Genomic DNA, 20,486 nt, shown 5'->3' on the forward strand with positions numbered 1-20,486 from the left:
GACTTTCCAGCCAGCTCTTAGAGTACAGAATGATTGCGGAGCCAGTGCAATGAGCCTATTGACTCTAACAGCCTCTACCGCCCAAGATTTGAGTAGGTACGAAGATTGGCTTACTAGACAAGTATCGTACCTCGAGGCCAACTAGGAGGCCAATGTGCTCAGTATTGAGTTTAATGCTGTCAAGATCGACTGAGGTACATATATTGTATTGCGGGTTTTCGGTTTTTCAGTCAGTTTTATATTGAAAACGACTTTTTATACTGCCTGACGTTTCGGCTTTCGGTTTTGGCCTTTTTCAATCGTAATATTGTTACGTTTTCTTGTCTAATCGTGAACAACTGTGCACTATGGTCAAAAGGTTTAGACAAAACATTTTGTCACAACCAATGAATTTGGAGCTGTTAAAATATAAACATCCTTCCGTTGGCAATCAACGATTAGACAAGAAAACGTAACCATATTACCTTTGAAAAAGGCCAAAACCGAAGGCCGAAACGTTAGGCAGTATAAAAAACCGTTTTCAATATAAAACTGACTGAGAAGCCGAAAATCGGCAATACATTGAGTTTAATAATCGAGTAAAGTTGTTTGCTGAACTAACTATTCAACCGGATTGTATTTGATCAACATTCACAAGTTTTTGAGATAAAACTAAAACATTACAGAAACAAATATCGAACCGAAATTGAGATATAATCAAAACCACAATTGAACAATATCAAGAAAATTTAGGACAAAACTGAAGTTAAAACGAAACCAAAATCCAGAAATTCAAAACAGCAAGACAAAATGAGATACAACTAAAAACTAATGATAATAAAAACGACCGTTGGTTTTGTTATAGATGTGGTACTGGCTTTTGGTCACGGGTTTCGTGCGAAAATATTATATTTCGTTTATTGTCGACGATTCGAAGGGTATCCCTTCATCCTCAGGACAGAACGTATGCAAATATTTTCTTTGTCAAGTAATTTGTGTCATTTGTGTATATGAAGTTATCGGTTTCTCTACAACAGATTTTACCCGGGCACATCGAACACAGATTGAAGAATTCTCGTGACCAAAAGCCAGTACCACATCTATAACTAAAAACTAATATAAAATCGATCAGAAATTTTTGTTTTGCTAACTTATATCAATTAATGATTTGACTATGCTTTATACTAGTCTTGTTTTATTTTGACGTGGACTACGTCTTTGTTTACTATACTGGGACTGGGTAGCACTTTGTGAAAACGAAAATCGAAGTTCAAATGCCAATAACTACTGAACTACTGAATGAAACTGAACAATGTATGTGTCGTTGGATAGATAAAATGACCAGTAATTTTATGGGTGGGTTAGAGGACAATTTTAAGGAGGGCGTAAGAGGGGGGGGGGGGCTCCTATACAAATGAAACACAAATGTCCTCAAAACTCGAGAACTAATCAAGCAAATGAAACCAAATTTGGCATGTGGAGGTTTCAGAAGGCAAGAATTTTTTCTATGGTGGATTATGACCTCTCCCTTCTATAGAAGGGGGGGGGGCTCCCATACAAATAATATACAAATTTCCCCATAACTCTAGAACTAATCAAACAAATGGAACCAAATTTAGCAAGTGGAGGTTTCAGAAGGCAAGAATTTTTTCTATAGTGAATTAAGATCCTTCCTCTTTTTAGGATGGGGGGGCTCCCATACAAATGAAATACAAATTTCCTCATAACTCGAGAACTAATCAAGTAAATGGAACCAAATTTGGCATGTGGGGATGTTTGGAGGCATGAATTTATTTTATGATGGTTTGACACCCCTCACCCCTGTGGTAGGAGGATAGGGACTCGCATACAAATAAAACAGAAATTGGGTATGTGCCATATTTTCTGCTATGTAAGAAGCGGTAAGGTGTGAAAATAAACTAGTAAAAACTTCTCGGAGAAAAATACAGTGAATCAACGCCGCTAACTTACGTGCCTGTTGCCATTCATGTCAAAAGAGGACATTCGAATGGTACGTCATATTTGCGATGAAAGTGCTGTGGTTTTAATGTTTTTTGTAACCAATGGCCCTTTTAAAGGCCACAAGGGAGTTGAAGTAAGATTAGTGAAACATGTCAAGCTACGCATAATCATATTTAATACAATAATCTGTGGGCTGGTCATACATTACTATTTCAACTTTTATGATGCACACAAGTGATTTTTAAAAGAAATCTCTATATCTCAATGGTTGCAGGCGTTGTACTCATGAACCCCCGTCCACGTATTTTCAAAGCCACTATTGCATTCAATGAAGAATTGAATCTGAATATTTTACTTTTTCTCTTAATGGCACTCACAGATTCTTATAAACATACATATGCCAAAAATGCAGTTTACATTAGTCTTTGATCTAATGATCTGATATAGTCCTATGTCACCCTTTCGTACAACCCTTAGGGCTGTATACCTTGTAGTTTTTTCTCAATGTTATTTCTGTTTTTTTTTTATTTTTTCTAAGTGTATTGGATTTACATTTTGCATCGATTTTAGTTTCTCTCAATTTAAATTTAATTTCAAATAAATCATTTCCTAATTTTGTGAGGTTAAAATCAGCTTTCATTTTCTTATTGAATAATCGTCAAATTTGTTTGATATTAGGCTAAAAATATAGGAAAATTGTAGGTCGGACTCGAACCCTCAACTTTCAATCTCTAGTCAAGACTATTGATCTATGTATAATGGACTAGCACACCCGACTTAAAATCGATTCATCCAGAACGAGACAAAGCGCGAGAAAGCGACATAGAGAGCGCGTGAGGTGAAGGAGAGTGAGAGCGATTGTGTGTGTGTGTGAGTGTGTGTGTGTGTGAGTGTGTGTGTGTGTGAGTGTGTGAGTGTGTGTGTGAGTGTGTGTGTGTGTGAGTGTGTGTGTGTGTGTGAGTGTGTGTGTGTGTGAGTGTGTGTGTGTGTGAGTATGTGTGTGTGTGTGTGTGTGTGTGTGTGTGTGTGTGTGTGTGTGTGTGTGTGTGTGTGTGTGTGTGTGTGTGTGTGTGTGTATGTGTATGTATGTATGTGTGTGTATGTGTGTGTGATGTGAGAGAGAGAGTAAAGACGCTAAATAAATGAATGATCTAGAAACTCAAAAGCTTCTGAATCGGTTGGAATCTTTCCGGGTATTAATGACAAAACGGCGAAAGAAAAATCAACAATTTTCATCGTACAGGTATACCTCGCTAGTACGTATCCTCGATAATACGTACATTTTGCCTCGATAGTACGTACATTTTCCAGCAATACTTTACTAGTTCCATTCGAAGCTCCACAAAAGTGTTGGGTTTTAGTGGGTCTGGATCCTCACGCCCCATTAGGGGAGTTGGGATACCTAACTTGCTTATTTGCAAATTTCATGCAATATTGAGCATAATACAACAATGCTTCAAAACCCAAAATTCTGATTTGATTGCACGTACATTTCGATAATACGTACGCTAAACGAAGCAAAGTTGTACGTACTATTGAGGTATACCTGTATCATCACGAAATCATATTTGTAGCATGCAGTTCACTAAATCGCCCAAATGTTGACTCGAAAAAATTACCAACATTATTAACGTCACGTACATTAATCGTCGAGGAGCACATTTGGTACAATCATGACAGTGAGTTACTGAGCTTCTCTAAGAGAGGTAACGAGATCTAGGCAAATCAAGAGAGCAAGAAAGATAAAGAGACAGAGATAAAGGGACAGAGATAAAGAGACAGAGATAAAGAGACAGAGATAAAGAGACAGAGATAAAGAGACAGAGATAAAGAGACAGAGATAAAGAGACAGAGATAAAGAGACAGAGATAAAGAGACAGAGATAAAGAGACAGAGATAAAGAGACAGAGATAAAGAGACAGAGATAAAGAGACAGAGATAAAGAGACAGAGATAAAGAGACAGAGATAAAGAGACAGAGATAAAGAGACAGAGATAAAGAGACAGAGATAAAGAGACAGAGATAAAGAGACAGAGATAAAGAGACAGAGATAAAGAGACAGAGATAAAGAGACAGAGATAAAGAGACAGAAATAAAGAGACAGAGATAAAGAGACAGAGATAAAGAGACAGAGATAAAGAGACAGAGATAAAGAGACAGAGATAAAGAGACAGAGATAAAGAGACAGAGATAAAGAGACAGAGATAAAGAGACAGAGATAAAGAGACAGAGATAAAGAGACAGAGATAAAGAGACAGAGATAAAGAGACAGAGATAAAGAGACAGAGATAAAGAGACAGAGATAAAGAGACAGAGATAAAGAGACAGAGATAAAGAGACAGAGATAAAGAGACAGAGATAAAGAGACAGAGATAAAGATAAAGATAAAGATAAAGATAAAGATAAAGATAAAGATAAAGATAAAGATAAAGATAAAGATAAAGATAAAGATAAAGATAAAGATAAAGATAAAGATAAAGATAAAGATAAAGATAAAGATAAAGATAAAGATAAAGATAAAGATAAAGATAAAGATAAAGATAAAGATAAAGATAAAGATAAAGATAAAGATAAAGATAAAGATAAAGATAAAGATAAAGATAAAGATAAAGATAAAGATAAAGATAAAGATAAAGATAAAGATAAAGATAAAGATAAAGATAAAGATAAAGATAAAGATAAAGATAAAGATAAAGATAAAGATAAAGATAAAGATAAAGATAAAGATAAAGATAAAGATAAAGATAAAGATAAAGATAAAGATAAAGATAAAGATAAAGATAAAGATAAAGATAAAGATAAAGATAAAGATAAAGATAAAGATAAAGATAAAGATAAAGATAAAGATAAAGATAAAGATAAAGATAAAGATAAAGATAAAGATAAAGATAAAGATAAAGATAAAGATAAAGATAAAGATAAAGATAAAGATAAAGATAAAGATAAAGATAAAGATAAAGATAAAGATAAAGATAAAGATAAAGATAAAGATAAAGATAAAGATAAAGATAAAGATAAAGATAAAGATAAAGATAAAGATAAAGATAAAGATAAAGATAAAGATAAAGATAAAGATAAAGATAAAGATAAAGATAAAGATAAAGATAAAGATAAAGATAAAGATAAAGATAAAGATAAAGATAAAGATAAAGATAAAGATAAAGATAAAGATAAAGATAAAGATAAAGATAAAGATAAAGATAAAGATAAAGATAAAGATAAAGATAAAGATAAAGATAAAGATAAAGATAAAGATAAAGATAAAGATAAAGATAAAGATAAAGATAAAGATAAAGATAAAGATAAAGATAAAGATAAAGATAAAGATAAAGATAAAGATAAAGATAAAGATAAAGATAAAGATAAAGATAAAGATAAAGATAAAGATAAAGATAAAGATAAAGATAAAGATAAAGATAAAGATAAAGATAAAGATAAAGATAAAGATAAAGATAAAGATAAAGATAAAGATAAAGATAAAGATAAAGATAAAGATAAAGATAAAGATAAAGATAAAGATAAAGATAAAGATAAAGATAAAGATAAAGATAAAGATAAAGATAAAGATAAAGATAAAGATAAAGATAAAGATAAAGATAAAGATAAAGATAAAGATAAAGATAAAGATAAAGATAAAGATAAAGATAAAGATAAAGATAAAGATATGTGTATGATCATTTTTCATCATTTCTCGCGTTCGGATCATTACAAAATTGGTATCAAAATAAACGTAAAAGTCTAAATAATCAAAATTTGTAATAAATACTAGCGATGTTTTCAAAAATTTGGTAGTTTATATCGCACCAAGCATAATTAGACATATTTAATTAAAAATGATAATAACAGATAAGTTGAGTACCCATTTTCCTCCCTCTCACATTCGTTTAGGAGACAGTTAATTAATTGAATTGCTATTTGAAACAACCAATCACTGGTAAATTCACATTTTGGCTGCAATTTGTTTGTGTATTTAAATTCAAACAAAGCGCCAGCGCCTCTGCTACCATAAATCAGCTTCTGAATATTCAAACGGGTTCCGTTTTCCCTGAGTTATTATTTATCATTTTCCAAGAATTATTACCAGGAAACAATCCAACCGCACCAACCAACCACCGCAGCATTTTCTTTGATAAAAGATTACTGGGGGAATAAGCGCACCCGCTCCAGCAACATTGTTTGCCACTTACCTCCCAAAAGCCGTGACCTTCACTGGTCCGCACTTCGCTGTAGGCCAGCACGGCCGTTGCCTTGCTGCTCTTGAAATCAAATTTCAAATTAAGAACATCCTCGTTGCTCATCGGCCACCAGATGTGGGATTTGGCGTACGAGAATGTGATTGGAATAACATCCACTTCCGTTTCGTGGAATTCCTCCTGCAGGACGCCGATGTAGTGCACCTTGGGATTACCCTTCTTCAGCTCGAACAGAACGGACACGTCATTGTAGAACACGTACTTCAAAGAGCCGACAAAGTTGTTGTTCGACGCCAGTCCCTTTCGCTTGGAAAGATTCGGGCCACCGCCGAAGTAGATTTCCGGATCAAACAGCAGATTGTGAATTTCCCCCGGAATCTCTATAATCTTCATGTGGTCATCCAGCACGGCCCTGACCTGGTTGTGATCGTGAAAAATAGTTAGATTGTGCCAGTAGTGTTTGGTGAGGTCCTGCCCGAGCACGGCCGTCATAACGCCATCGCCAAAGTCCATCTCGATGTAGGCCGAGTGGTTTTTCACCGAAACGGCAATATATTGCGGTTTGAGTGATTCTCCGCTGGCGTAGAATAGCGCCGAATCATCGTAGTTCGTTTTGAACATCATGCTGATCCGGGTGACGGGCGCGTGCACCCGGTCCTTCCAGTCGTAGATCCGGTACGATACGTAGCTGGAGCCTCGTAACGTTAATACTGTTGCGGCTGCAAGGAAGAAAGAAGAAGAAGGGATGCATCACAGAAGAGCGATTAATTTTCATACTTATACATGTGTGTGTGTGGGGTTCGGTTATCTGCAATTAGGGTGACTCGCTAACTGGTAGCTGGGTGTGATTTAATCGAACCAGCGATTTAAGTTAGCGGTCACCCTAGCATCGTCCGGATGTAGAACAAATTGGCGGTACATTGCAGCCCCGAGGTCTATCGATAGTTCTACACACTCACTATAGATATCACAATGTTCGCCTTCGTATTTGGTGCCAAAGCAGTCGCACGAGATGTCATAGTAGTGATTAATGCAGCGGGATCCGGTGAAGCACAGGTTCTGCCGGGAGTGACATTTGTTGCGGCAGCCTTCCTTTACGTTTTCGTGTTTGGTCGCTATCAGCGGCGTGATGGGCAGCAGGTCAGAGGCGGCCTTCCCGGAGCTCAGGACCACGTTGCGGATGCAGCCGACAAATGACTCGATTATGTACTTGACGCCGTGCAGTTTTTCCTCCGAGCTTAATCCTGTTTTTTGGCGGGTCGTTTGTTTCGTGTTTTGGTGCGGAAATTTTAAGAGGAGAGAGAAAAAAATAGAATGTTGAGCTTGCTAAATTGAAACTGGGAGATAGGACTAGCAGTGGAGATTATGATTACAATCTCGTTGTTATCATGACGATGTATTACTTTATTAATTGTGATTATCTTTCTACTCCATCCCAAGTATATAATAAAAATGTACATCGATTTAAATTCAAATCATGGCCCATGCCAGGATGGAGCGTTTGCTCTCATCGTCTAATGGACGAAAAATAACACCAGCAAACAGGAAGCCAGTTATCCAAATTAATGAGACCGTTCCATCACTTTAGAGTGGAACATATTCGAACGAACCTTCCTATATAATTACGTCGTTAGACTTCGTTCCGGCTGCTAGAGAATGTTATCCCACCTAAGACCACTTGAGAAAGTGGCCGGATTTTATCACGTACATACTTATCATTACATCCCCGGCCCACAGGAGATGAGCACTGCTGGAAAGACATCGCATCGGAGCGTCCTACTGTTCGGGCCGGGGAGCGGAAGAACACTGAAAAGGCTTCAGCAAGCAGGCCCTGGTAGTACCTACTTTTTAAGCGGATGTATGTCACAATGTAATCAGTTTATCCTTCTGAGCTAGTTGCTTAGCAGCTGCTCTTTTAATTAAGAGCTTATTTGTTTCGAGTCCAACTCAGCTGTGTAAGTTTTGAACATGACAACATTTATACTGCCTTTGGGCAATTGCTGCACTAGTAGAACACCGACACCGGTGCCGTCCTAATGATAAACTGAACATGATTAGATAAAGTCATTCCTATTTAATGAGGATGTAAGATTTAAGTACTAAATATACTACGGTTGAGATTGATTTGACATCTACGATAGGTACTACATACAGGATTAAAGTTTTGAAATAAAATCCGGAAGCAGAAGAAGATAATTTACTACTTCTTCATTTACAGGTAAAAGCACCACTTCAAGATGTTTGGATTTGAATAAAATTAATGCAGTGAAATAGCATCTGTGTTTTATGACTATGATGCCAGTGCAAACAGAAGGACACTTGTTTAACAGGATTGCAATAATGAGCTAAAACTTTAAACAAAGCACCTGTCTCCTACTGCGTTTCCACTAGACACAGATGCTGGTAATGGTTATGTAGTACCTCTCAGTACTATATAATTTGTCAGTAAAATATGAACCTCCAACCAGAAGGACGATTGCAGTCTTTGGTAAATTCATAGAATTAGAAATGTACAAATTAAAAGAAAGTTTTTCACTTCATTTATCTATGATAATGCAACTAGTAATTAAGATAGATAAGCTACATTCCATACTTCATCTTCACAAGTCTGCAGCATCCTTCAAGATAACTCATATCTAGACCGAGCCAATTGAAACAGTATTTACGGACAACATTATCAATGCAGATTTCCTACCACGACATAGTTTGTCACTTTAATCGGTTTCCATCGCTTTACCGTACCGCTCGCTCCTCCACTCCGTTTGTCATTGACAAAGTGTCACCGGAAATACTTCGGTTCAAACCATCTGCTTCGATACAGTAGGTACCTACATATAGACATATATCGGTGTGTGGTGGAGCAGAGCAAAAGCTGAGCATAGCATTATGAATTTCCATCAATATCGTAAACCTTCCGGTGCGGTGTCTGACCCTACTGGATGCATCTTCTCCGGCTGAATCTGAGTGGGCCGGCCGTAGAGTACGGGACGGATGCAACTTTACAACCCGTTCCGTTTCGGTCTGGCGTCGTCGTTGTCGTCGTTACTTTGCCGTCACTCTTGCCGCCGTCGCCGTCATCGATCGGTGTTTATGCTGCTGTTGCCCATCGGTAAACTTTATGACTTATTTCGACAGCTGCTGGAGCAGTCAATTTCTCGATGGCATGCCATCATGAACGGTACCATGCGGATACCAGGAGGACCGTTCATAATTGAAGGCAGCAGTGAACATTTACTTGGCGTAGGATTTGCTTACCTGATGGACGGTTCATGAGCAAGAGTGGAGAATTTCATGCGGAGGTAATAGGCCTACAAACTGGTGGCACTTTAATTGCAGATAAAGAAGGGGTTGAGATTTGCTATCTTTTATAGCTATCCATATGCTACTGACAATGAATAATATTTTGGATAAAAGAAAGAACGTTCATTTAATAACTACACATAAAACACATGTAGGATGTTACTTTTTAATTGAATTATAATTTTTTTATTATTCTTTTGGATATGATTTGAATATTCGAAATAGACACTAATGAACCAGCGACCATTTGATGATAGACGCCTATCTTCATAGACCGCGCAAATAAGCTTTCCAGTTGACGGGTCACAGTAGAAATAAGACAAGTCAGCAGAGCGAGAAAATGCGGTGATTCTGGTAAAGCAAAAATTGAACAATTGAAACTAATTGATAATTGATTGCCGTATTTATTACTTATTCTAACTTTGAATCAATTAGCCAAGCGTTATTTAATCTAATACACATTAAGCCGAACTGACCGTGAAAAGTTCAAACGTGTAATCTACCTTCTCGGATTTAAACCAAAATTGAATAAATTGTTATGGTTAAAAAGTAAATATCTTAGTTTTGGTACCGATTGGACCTCCCGGCAATCTATGTGAGCATCCCATTGTATTTAAACCTCTAGCCAGAGCCGGTGCTAATCAATTTGTCGCTCCACGTAAATTCTATAAATTGCGCCCCCAGAACAGCCGGCGTTACTGTGTGCAGACATTTTACTACCTACACACTCGCAAACGCACAGTGTCGCAGCGTCTTTCTGCATAAGCGCTCACGAGACAAACAACTCGTGAGCAGCCAGCTACCCGTGCGGGCTAGCGGCACGCTGGGATACAGATTTTTGCATTACTTTTTGTTTTCTTCTTCATGTTACGCCATCCATTCTACAAGCGGGTGGGAGTGTGAGTCCTCGCGAGTGATCGGTATCAGTTGCTCAGGCTGCAATGACGTGCTAGAGCGATGACCGTAGCTGTTAGCTAAATGCACACTCTCAAAAGTTGTTGCAGTGCTAGAATAAACAAGAGCGTGAGTCCGAAAGGACTGCTTATGCCGGCGTGTTTATTAGAACGAGTATGTGTGTGTGAGAAAATTACTCCACATAAGTGCAGGCTTCGCAACACTGGTCACAGTCAATCGCAATTTCTTTTGAATAATTGTCGGTTTCTTGAACCCCATTCTAGAATGATAAAACTTCAATAACGAAAAAGTTCGGTTCATATTACCAGTTACTTCAGAAACTTCGTCCTCAAATCTTGCTACTCTTGTTGCTACATACTTTGCTAATCTTCTGATTGCGGATTCTGAAGCGATTCGAAAATTTCTCCCGAAAAATTTCTAAATAATTTAATATCATCAATGCCACTTTCCCACTACGTTTATCGGAGTGTTTTGTTGCGAATAGATTTTCATCAGGAGGAGGTGGAGCGCAAACAGAAAGCGAAGAATGGCGTAGGCGTATGAACCATGCACTGCAAGCACTACTTGGAATGATTTTCAAAGTACACTTGTCGAAAGTTGGGAGAGTACGATGGGTCGGTCACGTCGCAAGAATACCGGATGACCGTGCAGAGAATCTGTTCTCTTCTAAACCTCCATCGGCCTTAAGGGCCCCATACACGTACGAATATGTTCAGTTGGAAACGAATAAAATGGCGGGTCATTCAGGTCGAACGACAAGCACACCATCTTATTTTGCTAGCTTGGTTCATGGCGCTCATACACAGGCGAGAGTGTTGACCGAACATGAATTCACCAACATTTTCGTACGAATTTGAGGTCCTTTAGGAATAGAGAGACCCAACCTACTAGATGGCTCGACTCAACAGATGCTCAACGAACAGGCAGCGCTCCAGTAGCTGCTTGTTTTGCTTAACGGGAAACTAGCAGTCATTAACTTTTCGTCGGAAAGCCCAATTTCGGAAGCAGTTTTTCGGCACAAAAGCGGGATCCTGTTTATAAAAATGTAAATACTGCATTCTTCTTGCCAATCTGAACACAGCGAATATATTTTCATAAACAGAATTTTTGTTTCAAACAAAAAAACTGCTTTTGAAATTGGCAGAATCGATGACGACTAATTTCACCTTAAGGGAAGCGCCGGCCCTGCCTCTAGAGGGTGGACAATATGAAAATTGTGTTCAGAACAAATTTTTGACATTTTGGTATCAACATCGCAACATTTTTGCTTTTTTTTCAAAACCAAGAATCCAGGAAAATTGCAAAAATTATTATGGTGTAAATCTTGAATTTGAAAACGAACACCTAGACCAAAATGATCGACCTCCAAATTATTCTGTGATTAATTTACATACATTTATTTTTATTCGCGGTGTAGGAAAAGCCCGCTGGAGCTATCATATCTTCTCCCGTGGACACAAAACTTCTCATCGTTTAAATTGTGTAACAGATAACACAATATCCTACAGTGCCATGATCCATGCCTTATTTGAATTAAAAAGATATCTGGACAGAGCGTTCGACATAAACGTTGCTCCAGATAATTATTTTTGCATGAAAATCAAAACATGAACATCTCTAGAGTGTACTTTCGGAATTTTTGAATTTTTGATTATTTTTGATTAGGTCCTAACTGAAAATGAGAGATTCTGTTTATGTCTCCTCTCTTACGTCAATTACGGCTGCATGAAAGCATATCAACGCAATTGTTCTTAACGGTTAGCTAGCATATGACGCAAACAATCATATCGTGCGAAAAAGATGCCGTCTGGTGTATTTCCCAAGCAACAATGTGAGTTTTATTCTACTCTTATGGTGGTCTTCAAGACAAATTTTGGTCTTAAATGCCATCATAAGAGTGTAATAAAACCCAAATTGTTACTTGGGTTGCAACGTTGTGATAGACGTCTTAAGAGAGGAGACGCGAAGAGAATCGCTCATTTGCAGTTATGACCTATTCAAAAATCAGGCCAGAAATAGTCAGTAGCTTGATCGCATTATATATACGATGTTATCCGTTAGAGGGTTAACAAATGAGGCTTTTGTAGGCTTCTGGAAAAAAAATAAGTTAGAGTTCATTGGTCCTAAATTAGGACAAACTGAATAACTCTATTTGGTCTACATTTTGGTGGGAATGCCTGGTATAATCCGTTAAAGAAACATGAAACGTCTGGATAAAATTTTGCACATCATGATGATGGAGTTTAAAATGATACAAAACTCAAAGCTATTTGGTGACGTACCTCTAGATATTGACGCTGAATCCTCCGAAGTGAACGCCACTTTCTGTTAGAGTCTGCTATGGAGAGCGGGTCTCCGATCAGTTTCGACGATAGATTTAGTGTTGCAGAGACCGTGGACAATGGTCCAATAGAATATTTATTTTACAGTATATCCAAATATTGATATTATTCATCTCATATATAAAAATGGATTTCTGTCTGTCTGTCGGTATGTTCTTAATAGAATCGAAAACTACAGAACCGGTGAAACGGTGTGAAAATTTGCATGTAGGGGTTTTTGGGGCCAGGAAAGGTTTTAGTGATGGTTAGAGACCCCTCCCCTCACTAAGAGGGGGGCTCCCATACAAATGAAATAAATTTCTGCATAACTCGAGAACTAATCAAGCAAATAGAACAAAAATTGGGATGTGGGTGTTGTTGGTGACAAAAATTTATCCTATGGTAAATTGAAACCCCTCCCCTCGTTAGAAGGTGAATTATGACTCCTCTCCCCTTTAAGAAGGGGGGGGGGACGAATGAAATATAAATTGCCTCATAACTCAAGAACTAATCAAGTAAATGGAACCAAATTTGGCATGTGAAGGTTTTTGAGGGCAAGAATATTTTCTATGGTGAATTAGGACCCCTCTCCACTTTAAGAGGGGGGGCTCCTGTACAAATGAAACACAAATTTCCTCATAACTCGAGAACTAATCAAGCAAATGGAACCAAATTTGGCATGTGAAGGTTTTCGAGGGCACGAATATTTTCTATGGCGAATTAGGACCCCTCCTCACTTTAAGAGGGGGGGCTCCTATACAAATGAAAAACAAATTTCCTCATAACTCGAGAACTAATCAAGCAAATGGAACAAAATTTGGCATGTAGGTGTTTTTGGAGGCAAGAATTTTTTCTATGATGAATTAGGGCCCCTCCCCACTTTAGGAGGGGGGGGGGGGGGCTCCTATACAAATTAAATACAAATTTCTTCATAACTCGAGAACTAATCAAGCAAATGGAACAAAATTTGGCATGTGGAGCTTTTAGGAGGTAGAATTTTTTTCTATGGTGAATTAAGACCCCTCCCTTGTTTAGGAGGGGGGCTCCCATACAAATGAAATTCAAATTTCCTTATAACTTGAGAACTAACCAAGCAAATGGAACCAAATTTGGCAAGTGGGAGATTTTGGAGTCTTGAATTTATTTTATGATAGTTAGCGACCTCTTACCCCTGTCTACTATGACTAGCTATAGTAACGCTAGATCATTCAGGACGAGATGGCCGCGAGTGTTGCCGGCGACCCGCCGTCGGAAGCGCCGCCTAATGGGGGGAGGCAACTCCCCGCAGAAATCACTACTGTCTAGATTTATTTGTTTTCCTAGGTCTACCTGGGTTTCCTGGAACGAGCGAAAGCGAGTAAGGAGAGGATCGCGAAATGCTACTTTCCACAAAAAAAATTTCCGTGAAATGGTGCATTCCACTTAAGGTTTTTCGCAAAATGATATTCGGCGAAATGTTGTCCAATCATGGCGAATATTACTTTCCGCTTTCTGGCTATGCAATGAGGGGACAGGGAGTTGTTTTCTACTTTACTGTGAGGAAAAATTGCAAATTTGTATATTTAACTACCCATTCCTGCCAACTAATAAGCATTAACATAAGCAGCAAATCAGCATATCTGGCATTTTATATTGCACGTTGTTGTATATTAGCTTTTTGACTGCATAGGTGTTGTAAATTGGAATCCAAAATTGTATTCAAATTCTTCGTGTCGGTAATTAGCTGTAAATTAGCATTGTCAGCACTATAAGAAGGTTATCAGTAAAGTAGCTTTATATTTTGCCAAAATAGCATTTACGCAGCATTTAAGGCGACTTAAATGCTTATTGGCCTACATTTAAAAAGCATTGGTGATGCTTATTGGTTACCTGGGATGCTTTCATAGTTACGTAACTGCCAAAATGAATCATCTTAGGTTGAACTCCTCAGAAACTTGCAAAACTCGAGATTGTGACAAAGATCATTCGAGATTCATGATTTATGTACAACACAGGTTAATTTGTGGCAATACGAAGTTTGTCGGGTCAGCTAGTTAAAATAAAGTTCCCCTAAATGGATTTCTGTCTGTCTGTCGGTATGTTTCTTATAGAATCGAAAACTACTGAACCGATCGGCGTAAAAATTTGCATGTAGGGGTTTTTGGGGCCAGAGCAGGTTCTTATGATGATTAGTGACCCCTCCCTCCACTAAGAGGAGGGGCTCCCATACAAATGAAACACAAATTTCTGCATAACTCGAGAACTAATCAAGGAAATGGAATAAAATTTGGCATGTGGATGGTTTTGGAGACAAGAATTTTTTCTACGGTGAATTGAGACCCCTCCCCTATTTAGAAGGGAAATTATGACCTCTCTCCCCTTTAAGAGGGGAGAGTGGGACTTCCATACAAATGAAATACAAATTTCCTTATAACTCGAGAACTAATAAAGCAAACGGAACCAAATTTGACATGTGGGTGTTTTTGGAGGCAAGATTTTTTTCTATAATGAATTAGGACCCCTTACCTTTATAGGAGGGGGGCTCCCATACAAATTTTCTCATAACTTTAGAACTAATCAAGCAAATGGAACCAAATTTGGCATGTGGGGGGTTTTGGAGGCAGGAAATGTTTTATGATGGTTTGAGACCCCTCACCCCTGTGATAGGGGGATAAGGACTCTCATACAAATAAAACAGAAATTTTTGCGTAACTCAAAAACTAATCTAACTCGAGAAATTTTAGACTCTTTCATAAAACATTAGTCAATAACAAGATCACCAAAAACTATCATTAATAACATTAGATGATTCAGGGCGAGATGGCCATAGATCGCGAGTGTTGCCGGCGACCTGCCGTCAGATTCGCCGGCCACTGCGGGGAGACAGCCCCCCGTAGAGATCACCTCTATCTAGGTTTATTTATTTTCCTAGATCTACTGACTTCTATTACTTTCCCTCAGTTGGGTCACCCCTGCGAAATGGTACTTTCTACGAAAAGATTTTTCGTGAAATGGTATATCCCGCGTAAAGTTTTTCGCGAAATAGTATTCTGCGAAATTCTATATTCTGCGTTATGGTCAACCGAGAATTGGTGTTCCGCAAAATGGTATTCGGCGAAATGGTTTGTAATGCTGGCGAATATTTAAATGCTATCCGCTTTATTTGATCAGGTTAAGCAATGGGGGGAATTGTTTTCAACTTTACTGCGAGGAAAATTTGTATATTAAAACACCCATGAACTCCCCAGAAACTTGCAAAACTCAAGATTGTGAGAAAGGTCATCTGAGATTCCCGATTTATGTACAACACAGTTTAATTTGTGGCAATTTTAATTATTGGCAGTTGTCAATAAAAGCCAATAAAAACGAGAATAACATGTTTTTTGAGACGAAAGAATCAGTGTACGGAGGTTGACAAAAGGGAGAGGCAGTCTCTCACAAATGGGAAGGAAGGTTCAAATGGGTAAAGGGATGCATTTTGCACTTGCACTTGCACTCTGGATCGATAGCAGTTGTGCAGGTGGCTGGACGACAAGAAGGGATTTTTGAAAGGAGAGAATAGGGTGGTCATTGACAAGGGAAAGGTTCAAAAACGTAAAAAAGGCTTTGTCTCGCTTCATTGCCAAAAAGAAGACATAATTACAAGTGGTTGAGAGACAAAGGGGCCCGAGTACGATCGGGCAATCAGCTAGTACCATAATCAAACAGACGGTAATGATTAATACTGCAATAAAACCTTTATAAAATTCAAGTAAAACCAACTGGCTTGAGAATTATTAATTGGGATTGGTCTATTAAGATTATAAGCCGAATTTCATGGTATCGAGTCCAATTTTAAATCCATTTGCAAGCAATTCCATGTTAAATTCCAAGCCAAATTTTATGTCAAATTTCAAGCCCAATTTCAAGTCAAATTTTAGTCCTATTTTAAGTCCTAATTAGTGCCCCATTTGAAGTCCAATTAAATGTTAGATGTGAAATCTAATTTATTTCACATTTCAACTCCGATCTCAATCCCAATGTCAAGTTAAATTTCGTGTCGAATATAATGTTCCATTTCGAATTTTATCCAAGTTCCACAACCGTTCTTAAGTTCAATTGAGGTTCAATTTCTTGTTTTTTAAAGGACTAATTCAAGCATAACTAGGTTGAACAGATGTCTCGGATTTGGCGGGACAGTCCCAGATTTGCATGACTTGTCCCGAATAACCAAGTGACCCACATCGATGAATTTTTTTACATGCCAGTTGAATGTTGAAACTCTCAGGGAAGCGCTGCAGGTGAGACTTTTTTTTTTGAATTTTGAAGAGATTTTCAAGATATTCCCTTTTTGGTGGAATGGTACATCTAGCTGCAAAATTTATGTAATTTTGTAGTCTGTTGCGTCTAACCAATTTGGAAAATAATTGAATTTTGCTAACCCTCACCTTCTAGCCTTGTTGAAGCCACCTGCGTGTTTCAAACGGGCTCGATAACGCCCACGGTATCCTCTCACAATACTGTACACCGTCCATCGTGGCCTTAATCAATCTTGTTAGCTTCTCGGTGAAGCCGTTTTCGTTCATCATTTCCCATAGCTCTGCACGGTCGATAGTATCATAGGCGGCCTTGAAGTCTATGTTTCTCGTTCTGATTCAAACTTCGAACACTTAAGCTATGCTGAAACTTTCTTCAAAGAAAAATGTTCGAAAACATCTTTATTCTACTCCCATAAATGATTTGATAGCTTGACAATTTAATTATAGTCGTGTTAAAATTTTAACAATGAGGATAAATATTTCAATATAGCATATTGAAAAACACTAAAACACTGCTGTTCGGTTTTGATTCAAACTTTGAACACTTTCATGGTCGACATTCAAAGCTCGAATATTTCAGTCTCAGACATGGACATTGGACAGTATTAATGTTTTTAGTGTCATTCAACTTAAATAAGTGAAATTTCATTCATTTAGAAAACACTGTCTTTTTAAATCCACCTAACAGTATGCTTTAAAATTTTCACACAATAATAAGTTTAAATCTGTACTTCTGAAGTCAATTGCTAATATTTTCTAACTATACGTACCACATCTAAAGCAAGTTAACTTTGTACAGCTTTACAATGCAGATAATTCATTTTCCCGAAGGAAAATCCGGAAAAACCGGATATTATTCGTGGGTGTTCGAAGTTTGAATCACACCTCAAAACGTAATTCAAACTTCGAACACTTTTTATTTATCTAATATCTTTTAAATAATGCATGAAATATTGTATTTGAACTATGCTTTAGTACATACATCTTGCACTTACCTAATAATCGCGAAGTGGGGAGGTAAATGTTCTAAAATTGATAAAATAATGCAAACGAAAAAACAGCTACTTTTGCACGAAACGCTAAGAGTATGCGAACGAAGTTAAAAATCTGAGTTCTCACTTTTTTCCAGCGCCTGCTGATTTCTTACAAGAAGTCCTACAGTTCAATGTCATACCTCACCGGATAGAGGGCAATCTAACGAACACGGTAATGTACAATAAGCATAATATTTTATCATATTAGCGATAGAAACGAGCATTTTATTCTGAAGTGTTCGAAGTTTGAGACTGTTCTAAGTTAGAATCAGAACGGTATATGTGGTTCAGAGGGACTTGGTATTCGCGAAGTTTCTGGAGGATCTGCTACAACACAAACAATTAGCCCGTTGTCGATCGCCCGACTTCAAGGCGGCGTACGATACAGTTAAACGAAATGAGCTGTGGCAGATTATTCCCGAATATGGTTTTTTAACAAAACTGATTAGGTCGATACGTGCTCTGCTACCCTGCTATTTCCCGGCATTTGTCTGGTATCGGACTGGACGTAGATTGCATTGTTCATCACGATGCAGAATGCAGTTTTTTGAGCCACTTCCTGTACAGCAACTTTGCGCGAGTTTTGGTTGCCGCGATCTGTTTGCCACTCCAATTCGATGCCTTCCAAACTTTATACACGTAAGATCCAGAACGTATTATTTTTTTGCACAAAATAAATCGAATGTTTCGCCTTATTTGGCACATCCCGAATCGAATTCAGTCAAATTTAAATTATTTTTACTCACGCGGTAAAATGTTACAAACAAATGCGTGTGTCCATTTTTTCCGAATATGTACAGTCTTTAAAGTACCCGCAATTCAAAAGTGAAAGGTTGAATCAATAAGATATATTCAGATCGCTTGTGAGAAAGTCAATGCAGTTATTAGCAATTTTAAGGACAAGAAATCTAACTTTTTCCTCAAATATCTCGAAAACGACTGCATTTAGAAAAATCATTATTATGACCATTTTTGTTGTAAATCACATAAAGAATTATTATTTATATTAAACAGCTTATTTATAGCATATTGTTATATTGTTAACAGCTACGAAGTGCAGTTATTGTCTTTAGTTATTATATATATGTGATAGATAAGAGCCAAAAAATCCTTAAAAATAATTATATTCAGGGAATAAAATTAAAAGTCCGCTTTTAAAAGCAATCATAGCCAAGATCAAAGTAATTCAAACAACTGCCTTATATTTTTCACGCAATTGAGAAACCAAATTATTATTAAAATCAAATTCTAGCGAATCTAATCTCATCTACCTCATTACAGAAAAGTCCAAACATACTTTTCCCGGAATAAACCATCATGATAACAAACGAGTAGTTACTGGCACGGTCTCGGTAGCTTTCAAGCTGAAAGACTGAAAAGAGTGCTCGAGTGCAGTACTGATGGTCTGATGCACCACTGGACTCCCTTCATTTTACCGGGCACCGAGTGTGACGGGTTATTACAATGTTGATCGTAACCGTGGCAGTAGGTACCAATATACTGTAAACATCAGACCCACTTGGCTCATCCTGCATGAGCGCGCTTAACTTACCTCCGACTAGCACGACCGACATCAGGTTTATGGAGACTCCGTAGTTGGTTTCATGATTTAATCCCTTTAGGTAGACTTCCTCCTTGTGGTTATCGACACGAGCTATCAGCCGAGCGCCGTGAACGTCGATTCGAACCTGTCCGGAAGGGCAAAAATTATTTTGCGTTATAGCGAAAGGATGGTTTTGAGGTTGCCCTTCACGAAGATTGACACGATATGAGCGGGTTGGGGTTGAAAATATGAAATGGAATGAAGCTGGGAATTTTCGTATATCAGTGAGGTAATTTTAGCACATTTTAAAGTGATTTCAGTTGGTGACAATTTGATGATTGGCTTATTTGATGGAGACGCCTGGTTTATTGCTTACTTATATTGTATATTGGAACCCCTTTTTTGTTGGTAAAGCCTTCCGGTAAAATCAGTAAAGCCGTAGAAATACCAGAAAGGATTTTTCGTACGGTACGGTATGCATAAAGAATATATGGTTGAACTTGACAAAGCAACGTGCGTTTATGGGCTATATTGTTGTAAGACCACCGACCGACCGGTTGGTAAGGGCTAAATATTTGTATGAACCAGTACTCCTTCTGTCGTACCAACAACGGGCCACGGTCCGGCTGGTCAAGCGTACTCACCATCACACTGTGCCACTCGTCCCGGTTGAGGCCCTCACCGACGGTCACGCTGGTCGAGTGGTTGCCAAACACGTGCACCACTTTGAGCTGGCCCTTCTCCACGATGACGTACAGAGCGTACGGGTCGAGCTTCACGCCGGCTGGGGTTTTGACGTTGTGATACACCAGCAGACCGTGCGGTAGACGGGTGCGAAATTGGAATGATATTTCACGGCATAATCTGGAAATTTAATTAAACAAAATTTATGAGGTTCACCTCGATGTTCCTGTCTGGAGCCGGTGGGCTTCAGCCCCGGATAAAACTGGACAAAGGGTTTG

At 38.0% G+C, this 20,486-nt stretch overlaps 1 protein-coding gene across 3 annotated transcripts in view; it reads right to left on the minus strand.

Moving 5' to 3' along the window:
- LOC128734114 (axotactin) overlaps nt 1–20,486 on the minus strand; it is a 160,503-nt gene that overhangs the window by 31,424 nt on the left and 108,593 nt on the right. For all 3 annotated transcript variants that reach the window (XM_053828134.1, XM_053828136.1, XM_053828133.1), the window contains exons 6-9: nt 20,169–20,388; nt 19,534–19,669; nt 7,094–7,378; nt 6,129–6,853 (exon numbers count right to left, since the gene is read on the minus strand). In XM_053828134.1, coding sequence (XP_053684109.1) covers nt 6,129–6,853; nt 7,094–7,378; nt 19,534–19,669; nt 20,169–20,388 — 1,366 coding nt within the window. The remainder of the gene's footprint in view (nt 1–6,128; nt 6,854–7,093; nt 7,379–19,533; nt 19,670–20,168; nt 20,389–20,486) is intronic.

Source organism: Sabethes cyaneus, chromosome 2, assembly GCF_943734655.1.
Source record: "Sabethes cyaneus chromosome 2, idSabCyanKW18_F2, whole genome shotgun sequence".
Classification (NCBI taxonomy): domain Eukaryota; kingdom Metazoa; phylum Arthropoda; class Insecta; order Diptera; family Culicidae; genus Sabethes; species Sabethes cyaneus.